The sequence below is a fragment of the Aedes albopictus genome, chromosome 1 (assembly GCF_035046485.1).
Source record: "Aedes albopictus strain Foshan chromosome 1, AalbF5, whole genome shotgun sequence".
In the NCBI taxonomy this organism is placed as follows: Eukaryota; Metazoa; Arthropoda; class Insecta; order Diptera; family Culicidae; genus Aedes; species Aedes albopictus.
The window spans coordinates 199,329,978-199,339,846 of NC_085136.1; the positions used below are offsets into that span (position 1 = coordinate 199,329,978).

General features: G+C 50.4%; 1 protein-coding gene across 1 annotated transcript; it reads left to right on the plus strand.

Annotated features, from left to right (window-relative positions):
• Nucleotides 1–990: 990 nt before the first annotated feature.
• LOC134290632 (uncharacterized) lies at nucleotides 991–6,456 on the plus strand. Its single transcript, XM_062857808.1, has one exon. The coding sequence runs from the start codon at nucleotides 991–993 to the stop codon at nucleotides 6,454–6,456; it is 5,466 nt and encodes a 1,821-aa protein (XP_062713792.1).
• The last annotated feature ends 3,413 nt before the right edge of the window (nucleotides 6,457–9,869 follow it).

The following is a 9,869-nucleotide window of genomic DNA, read 5'->3' on the forward strand; positions in this document are numbered from 1 at the left end:
CTGAACAACGCCGCCATTTTGGACTCATCTGGATCACGGATGCCGTTACCAATGGGTACTCGGTTCAAGTTCGCTATGATGGGGACATCCATCCTCCATTCAGGGATTGCGTGACAGTGTCGCTGGACTGTGTTCTTTTTAGTGGTTCAGGTTTAGTTGCACTACCTGCACTGTGTCTTGCTAGCTGTGGCTCTTTTGAAAACCGGGCACCTTTGGTCCCGTTGGGTGCTTATTATTCATAGATATCCCGGTGTTACGATCTACCACTAATAAATTTGAATTGTATAATTAAAACCGCTCACCAACAATTATTGTATCTACCCTACAACCAACACACTACACACGCACTCGATCGCCGAACAGATCGATGCTCTAGCACCATGTCGAACCACACAACACAGTCAGTTAATAAAAGCAATTGAAATCGAATGCACGCATTTTGCTACATCGTCGGTCGGCCAGTCCGAAGTGACCAAATCGAGTCTAATAACCCCGTCGTCGTCGTCGTTTTCGCATAGTGGACTTTTTCGCTAGTGATTTTGAACTGTTTTTTCCTCCCACGGTTGTGATTTCGACCGTCGTGATCATATCACGGAGCGTGCCACGGGTCAGTGTCGCGAGTGACCATCGTATCGTAAACATTTTGGTGCCGAAACCCGGGACAGTGCGTTGCAATTTGTGTCATTATCGCCATTGCACTAGTGTCACGTCGTGGAAGGTTCCAGATAACCGCCATCGCTATTCGGGCCGCGTTCAGAACACGTGTTCAAACGCAGTGCAGTGAGAGTGATTTGTTCCCGTGGATAGATCTGTGGCCAAGCCAAGATCAGCATCGCGCCCGTCGGCTCCAGCAGCAACGGAGGATAGCAGCGCAACGTTGCACCGTGTACCCTTCCCAGCCACAGCAGTCAGCAGAATTAAATCGGTCAGGTAGAGTTTACCACCGATCTCAGGTACGTGCCCTTTCTGGTGGTGGTGATCGATTTAATTATGCCGGTGAAGAAGGCAAGCAAGGCCAGCTCAGCTACAAAGCTGAAGCTTTTACATCGTCGTCGCTCGAACATTTTGGGCTCGGCGATGATGGTGAATGAGTTCAACCGAACGTATGAGCCCGCTCGTCAAAACCAATTAGCCACTCAAATTGCGCTTTTGGATGAGTTGTGGCGTGATTTTCTCTCCACCCAGGAGGAAATCGAAATTTTGGAGGACAGTGAGGAACATTTTTCCGAAGAGAGGCGAGATTTTCAACTGTTGTACCTCGATCTGAAGGGGTCGTTGCAGAGCAAGCTTCCCACTGTCCCTCCGGTCCCACCCGCACAGCCTCGCGCACCGTCTTCGGTTTGCGCCCTACCGGCCCAGCCAATAACCAACGTTCGGCTGCCGGAGATGAAGATTCCAAATTTTGGAGGCAAGATTGACGATTGGGTACCGTTTCGCGATCTTTTCGTCTCGTTGATTCATTTCAATCAACAGTTGACGGCAGTGCAAAAGATGCACTATTTGCGAGCATCGTTGACGGACGAAGCAGCTCGTATTGTATCCACACTTGATATTTCCGCCGATGATTATCAAGTTGCGTGGAACCTTTTGAAGGATCGCTTTGAGAATCCAAACTTGCTCATCAAGCGACACATGTCGGCATTATTGGCGATCAGTCCCATAAAGAAGGAGTCTGCTTCAGGACTGTCGGAGCTGGCCGACAGCTTCGATCGCCATGTGCAGTTGCTGAATAAGCTCGAAACAGTGGAGGAACACTGGAACTCGTTCCTCGTTGAGCGATTGAGCAGTTGCCTGGACCATGGCTCACTGCGGGAGTGGGAAACCCATTTAGACGATGGCCAGAGACCCACTTATAAGCAACTTGTCGACTTTATTCATAAAAGATCGCGAATAATCACCACATTAATGCTCTCCCACACTACTAGTACCCAATCAGAGTCAAAACCGTCAAAACCACGCCTCACAGCCCACGTCGCTTCTGAGAACGTGAAGAAGTGCCCTCACTGTAAGCAAGCCCATCTCCTGTTTCAGTGCAGCGGTTTCCAATCTCTCGTTCCGCAACAACGTTTCGAATTCGTCAAGAAGCACGGGCTCTGCATAAACTGCTTGAAGGGTGCACACCTGGCGAAGGATTGCTCCAGCGGTTCCTGCAAGCAGTGCTCCAAGAAACATCATTCACTGCTGCACCTCCCGCCGATTTCGTCTGCTTCGGCTCCTGGTGCACCAGCAGCAGTTCCCAACCAATCTGTACCAGTTGCAATCGGTCAATCCGCTGAAGCAATCGGTTCGCGTTCGTACCAAGTATCGCCACGCGACGCTAACGCCGCCGTACGTCCACCGTCGGCAATTTCCGGTGCATCACCACTCGCGAATTCGTCGTTCCGTACATTTCCGCAATCGTATTCGGTCGGTATTCCCCCCACCACTCCGTCGGTCGATTCTCTCGCCGAAACAAATTCGCCTCCCTCCACCTCCTGTCAAAGTGCTGAAGTGACTCAACATTCTCGTCAGAATACGGTCGTGCTATCGACAGCCGTTATCAAAGTGAAAGATGCCGACAACAACGACCATTTCGCTAGGGCGCTCTTGGACAGTGGCTCCCAACCCAGCTTCATCAGCGAATCACTCTGTCAGAAGCTCCGTCTGAAGCGTTTCAAGATCAACTCGCCTGTCAGTGGGATAGGCCAATCCACCGTGAACGTTCACTTCGGTGTAACTCTTTCGCTCGCTTCACGCTTTGGAGATCATCACTTCACTCTGGACTGCCTGGTACTGCCAAAGCTAACGGTGTCGCTACCCAGCCACCACATCAACGTCTCTCGTTGGCAAATTCCTCGCAATCTTCCGATGGCGGATCCCCAGTTCAACATCAGCCAGAAGATAGACATCATTATCGGCGCTGAACTGTTCTTCTCGTTGCTAGAACATCAGCAAATCTCTCTCGCCGCTGGGTGTCCGCTACTACAGAAAACCGTACTTGGATACATTGTATGCGGGAAGATATCGGATCCAGCTCTCGATCCACCGGCAGTCCAGACCAGTCACATCTGCACTGACGACCTGCTCGACAAGCAACTCGAACGATTTTGGGAAATCGACAACTTCGACGTCGGAAGATCCTACACTCCCGACGAACAACGCTGCGAAGATCATTTCCAACAAACCGTTGGACGAGATACAGACGGGAGATACATCGTCCGTCTACCGCTGCGAGAAGACATGTTGCCAATGCTCGGCGACTCCTACCAGCTCGCATTCCGTCGCCTCCAGTCTATGGAGAAGAAGTTCGCTGTCGATGAAGGTCTCCGTATCGCCTACCACGAGTTCCTGGAGGAGTACGAAAGTCTGGGGCACATGGAGGAGGTGAATCCGCGCGCGTCGCGAAACCCGCAGTTTTTCCTACCCCACCATGCCATCCACCGTCCTGAGAGTTCCACCACGAAGACACGAGTAGTATTTGATGGATCCTGTCGTAGTTCTACCAGCTTATCGCTCAATGAAGTTCTGTTTGTCGGACCAACAGTGCAGCCAGCTCTGTACTCTACCGTCATCAACATCCGTCTTCCTCGGTACGCTGTCACTGCTGACGCCGAGAAGATGTTTCGACAGATCTGGGTACACCCGGATGACCGGAAGTATCAGCAAATACTCTTCCGAAAGGATCCATCAGAACCAGTTCGCATCTACCAGTTAAAGACCGTCACCTACGGTCTCGCTAGCTCGCCGTTCCACGCTACTCGTGTGCTCAACCAGTTGGCCACTGACGAAGGAGAACGTTTTCCATTGGCGGTTCCTGTCATCAAGAAGGGAACGTACGTAGACGATGTCCTCGCCGGCGACGACGACCAAGTCAAGCTTGCCGAAACTTGTCGCCAATTGATGGAGATGCTACACCAAGCAGGCTTCGTTCTACGTAAATGGGCCACCAACAATACCGCCGTTCTCGCCAGCGTTCCTCGTCTGTTGTGGGAAACCAAACCAGAATTAGAAATCGATCGCTCCCCTACTGTGAAGACATTGGGACTTCTCTGGTTTCCACAGCCGGATACATTCCAGTTCAAGATTCCAGCTCTGTCGCCGCTGGATGTCGCAACCAAACGCCTCGTCGTATCCGAGATGTCGCAACTGTTTGATCCGCTCGGCCTTCTGGGACCCGTAGTGATGAAAGCTAAGACGTTCGTTCAAGTGCTTTGGGCAGAACACTGGTCGTGGGACGACCAACTGTCCGAAGAACACTCCAGCTGGTGGACAATCTACCGCTCAGAGCTCAATCAGCTACAGGCACTCTCCGTGCCACGCAGAGTCGTGCAAAACCGCCATTACAGTCTGCATTGCTTCTGCGACGCCTCGAAAGCAGCATACGGTTGCTGTATCTACGTCGTTTCCCGTGACGAGCTCGGACAGTCCCATAGCCATCTGCTGACAGCCAAGTCACGTGTTGCTCCACTACGTGGACAATCCATCCCTCGCCTGGAGTTGTGCGCCGCGCTACTCGGCAGCCAGCTTGCCGATAATCTCCGGCAAACAACGGATTTCGTTGAACCTCCAACGTTTTGGGTTGATTCCAGCATCGTGCTTCACTGGATCAAGTCGCAGTCAAATGTGTGGAAGGTGTTCGTCTCAAACCGGATCGCAGAGATCCAACGTCTTACCAAGGACTGCAAGTGGAGACACGTTCCGTCGGAAATGAATCCAGCAGACCGGATTTCTCGAGGGATGATGGCAAGTCAGATCTCGAAGGACGATTTGTGGTGGCATGGACCGAGTTTCCTCAAGGACCCCGTCGACAGTTGGCCCGAGTGTGTGGTTTCGATGCCGGATCTTCCGGATTTGCAGCAGGAAGCCTGCCCTGTCCTAGCTCTGCACAGCGCTACCGTCGACGCAACACTGTGTGAACGATTCACGGACTTATCCAAACTAATCCGTGTCGTAGCACGATGCTACCGATTTTTCAACAATTCGAGGCTCCCGCGGAGCGACCGCACCATTGGTTCACTGACCCCAGAGGAAAGTGAGCATGCGCTCAAGATTCTCGTACGACAAGTTCAGTTAGCGTCCTTCCCAGCTGAAGTTCACCACTACCGTAGCGCTCAAAGCATTCCATCCGTATCTGCAACATCGAAATCGCCACTCAAGGACTTGAAGTTGTTCATGGATCAGTTCGGCTTGCTCAGACTCTGTGGACGATTAGCGAATATGAAAGCACCGTACGACACTCGTTACCCGATTCTTCTCCCCGCCGACCACCGGCTCAGTTGGCTCATCGCCCGATCCAGCCACATCCGAACACTTCACGGCGGTCCAACGCTCACGCTCGCTACAATTCGTCAACGATTTTGGCCAGTCCGGGGTCGACAGCTAGCTCGCAAGGTGGTACGTCAATGCGTAACCTGTTTCCGTTGCCAGCCACGGCTACAACAGCAGCTCATGGCACCCCTTCCATCCGTTCGTGTGTCACCTGCTAGACCGTTTATACACTCCGGGATGGATTACTGTGGGCCGTTTCTCGTTCGTCCTTTAAGTGGTCGGGGCGCGTCGGTTAAGATCTACGTCGGTCTGTTCGTATGTCTCGTGGTGAAAGCCGTGCATCTCGAAGTCGTCGCCGATCTGTCGTCCGCCGCCTGCATAAACGCCGTTAAGCGTTTCGTAGCTCGTCGCGGTCGAGTGCTCGAACTACACTGCGACAACGCGACTGCTTTCGTCGGGGCAGACCGAGAGCTCCGTTCGATGCGGGAAGAGTTTCGTCGTCAATTCCGGTCCAAGGACTGGGAGAACTTCTGCGTGGAAAGTGGAATCAAGTTTCGCTTTATCCCGGCAAGATCACCGCACTTCGGCGGTATCTGGGAGGCCGGAATCAAATCCTTCAAGCACCACTTCCGTCGCATCATGGGCAACCGCTCATTCACCGTGGACCAGCTCCAGACCGTCGTTGCCCAAATCGAATCAGTCCTCAATTCCCGTCCTCTCTCTCCGCTTACAGATTCTCCTGACGATTGCTCCGCTCTGACTCCAGGGCATTTTCTTGTTGGCGAACCGCTCGTGGCCATCCCTGAGCCCGACCTGGTCGACGTCAATCCAAATCGACTCTCGCGCCTGCAGGAGATGAAGAAGTCGGTCCAAGACCTCTGGCGTTGTTGGCAGCTGGACTATGTCAGCCAACTCCAGCAGCGAACCAAATGGAAGCGACCCCAGCCGGACGTGCGCATCGGACAGCTGGTGCTTGTCAGGCAAGCAACTGCGCCGCCCCTTCAATGGCCGTTGGGACGGATCATCGAAACCGTTGCGGGGAAGAATGGACGAGTCCGTGTGGTCGTAGTCAAGACCGCTTCCGGACAGTACAAGCGAGCGGTCACAGAGATCGCCGTCCTGCCGATAGCTCCTGCCGAGGACGAACCGAAGGACGACAGCATCGCAGTCAGTACAAGTCGAAGTCACGAAGCCGAAGATGATGGTTGAACCGGTTGGCTTCAACGGCGGCCGGCATGTTACGATCTACCACTAATAAATTTGAATTGTATAATTAAAACCGCTCACCAACAATTATTGTATCTACCCTACAACCAACACACTACACACGCACTCGATCGCCGAACAGATCGATGCTCTAGCACCATGTCGAACCACACAACACAGTCAGTTAATAAAAGCAATTGAAATCGAATGCACGCATTTTGCTACATCGTCGGTCGGCCAGTCCGAAGTGACCAAATCGAGTCTAATAACCCCGTCGTCGTCGTCGTTTTCGCATAGTGGACTTTTTCGCTAGTGATTTTGAACTGTTTTTTCCTCCCACGGTTGTGATTTCGACCGTCGTGATCATATCACGGAGCGTGCCACGGGTCAGTGTCGCGAGTGACCATCGTATCGTAAACACCCGGAATAAATCAACCACTTGGGAGGATTTGTGCAGCCTTGCGTCTTATGGTCTTCATCTCCACATCGCCTACGAAGCTTGCTCCTGTCAGGGCCTTTGCTACTGCTTGGGTCCTTGCGGTTGAAAACACTTGTAGCAAATCTCTCTAGTGGGCTTTTGTGTGCCCAGAAAACATATCGACCAACTTACCTTCTTATCTTGAGCTTACACATTGTAACGGTTTTCTATGGCGTCCGCCACAGCTAGCTGAATCAAGGCCACCGGTTTCCCTGCCAGGCCTTTACGTAGCTGAACGGCTGTGGTAGCCACCTCCATCTCGCTCTGCTGCCGCAGTGCCGTAGCGAATTCTTCCGCGTCTCGAGCCGTTTCAGCTATAAGCGCCCTCTCTACGACACACTCACCAAGGATTTCTTTCGCCAGAGACTAAGATCCACGAGCTTGGCGTTGTTCTTCATTGCCTTCAAAACTTCTGAGTACTTAGACTGCCTCAGGGTGAACATCTGATCCGTTGTTGATCGGCCCTCACGAAAACCCGTCTGATATTCGCCGACAAAGGACTCCTCAATCGGCCTCAGCCTGTTAAACAGAATTCCTGACAAAATTTTGGGAAGTGTTATTCCTCTGTAATTCGTGCACTCCAGTCGATGCCCTTTTTTTGTATAGAGGGCAAATGTGACCATCCAACGGATTAGTGATTACGGTGCCCGTATTATAAAAGATAAAAAATCGCAATGCAAATCTTCAAAAACTCTTCGGTAATTATAACATGTATTATGTATCAGGTATCAGAAGGCCGGCTCCAGAGGCACGTTATCCTCCATTTGGGACATTTGTGCCATCGCCAAAATAATAGCCCATTTCATCATCTACCTGAGGGAAAAGGAAGGAAATAAGGATGAGGATGGGGATAAGGACAGGTAGGGAAATAGGAAAAATACCCTGGAAGAGGATACAAACGCATAAGCGTATCACAATGGGTTCAAACAGCGCCCTGAAAAGGGCACTGTAATAACGCATAAAGCGTAAGAGAGCCTATAAATCTTTACCACAGCGAGTTAAGAACAACAGAATATCCTGAATATTCAGGTCTCTGAAGTCAGTTTCACTTAATAAGTGTTTACCGAACACTCGGAAACGCAGTTGCACAAAAACTGGACAGTTACATATCAAATGATACGAAGTTCCATAATCGGATTCACAGCTATCACATGCAAATGAATCAGCTTGCTGAATATTCGCCATGTGATAGCTGAGTCGGCAGTGGCCAGTCAATGCTTTGACCAGAATGCTGCAATTCTGCTTTGACAGATTTGTAAGATACTTCGCCACCCTTGGAGATGGCTCAGTACAATACAATTTGGTTTGACGACATGACTCCAAACTATTCCAGTATTGTCTGTGTTGAGTAGCAGCCCAGGTGTGAATCTGAAGCTTTACCCAACACTTCGATATCGGAATAGCTGGCTCAGGGCCAATGAAGTCATGTGATGCTCCAGTGCGTGCTAACTCATCAGCCAATTCATTTCCAGCGATGGAAGAATGGCCAGGGACCCATACAAGGTGAACAGCGTTTGCTGAATTCAGCTCCTCGATTTGAGTTCGACAAGCGATAACTATCTTCGACCTAGAGTTGCCTGGCTATCTGAACAGAAGTATATTACTTTGCCCATTACGTGCTGCTGAAGTGCTGATTGCACTCCGCACATAAGAGCAAACATTTCGGCCTGAAAAACGGTGCAGTGTCTACCAAGTGAGAAAGACAGATACAGCCTTAGCTCACGAGAATAAACACCAGCACCTGCTCGACCTTCGAGAAGGGAGCCATCAGTGTAACATACGATGCCGTCTGAAATACTTCTTTCCAGATATCCAGATGTCCACTCTTCCCGGGAAGGGAATTTCGTGGAAAATGTCCTATATGAAAATTACAAGCATTTTTAAGATCACTTGGAGCAAGGACAATTTTGTCCCAATTCACCAAAAGTTGAAACAACGAGGTGTGTGTTGATGTGCGGTTCACAGGAGTTTCTCTAGTAGACCGAGTACCCGTAGACGGTAAGTAAGTGCAAGATACTGCTTCTTGTTTGAGATGAATGTGTAGTGGGGCAACGTCAAAGAGAACTTCGAGCGCTGCCGTGGGAGTTGAAGAGAACGCTCCAGACATCGCCATTAAGCACATCCTTTGCAGATGGCCTAACTTTGATTGGATCGTTATCATTTCGCCCTTTTGCTACCACACAAGACATCCATAGGCCAATATTGGCCGAACAACAGTTGTGTAGATCCATTTGATATACTTGGGTTTTACACCCCAAGTTGTACCAAAGGTTCGCCGGCATTGCCCGAAGGCCATACAAGCTTTTTTGATTCTGAACTCAACATGAGGTGTCCAGGAAAGCTTGGAATCAAGAATGATTCCAACGTACATACTTTACCTGTTCAGTCACATGGATTTCAGAATCAAAGAGACGCAAAGGTTGAATGCCATTACGGTTTCGCCTTTCCGTAAAAAGAACAATAGATGTTTTACTCGGATTAACCGAAAGGCCATAATGGCGACACCAACCCTCAACTACCTGAAGGGCGCTTTGCATCAGGTCGAAAAGAGTGGTGATACACATACCAACTAACAATGCTAGGTATTCGTCGGCAAAACCATAAGTAGGAAAACCGCAATTATTGAGTTGCCTCAATAGTGTATCTGCTACGAGATTCCACAAAAGCGGTGACAAGACTCCCCCTTGGGGGCATCCACAAACACTCAATTTCCTAATCCTAGCTAGACGCAATGTCGAGAAGAGATATCGGTTTTGAGCATTTGATGAATCCAGTTGGAATCATTGGAGATATACCATGACTCCATGCGGCTTCCAAAATGGCATCGAAAGGCACATTGTCAAAGGCACCCTCGATCTAAGAAAACACCCAAACAAGATTGCTTTTGAGCGAATGCTTTCTCGATATCGTAAACAACCATGTGTGAAAGAGTCACAGT

Bases quoted from the DNA above. Each gene is read 5' to 3' on its own strand.
- LOC134290632 (XM_062857808.1), top strand. From the start codon at position 991: ATGCCGGTGAAGAAGGCAAGCAAGGCCAGCTCAGCTACAAAGCTGAAG.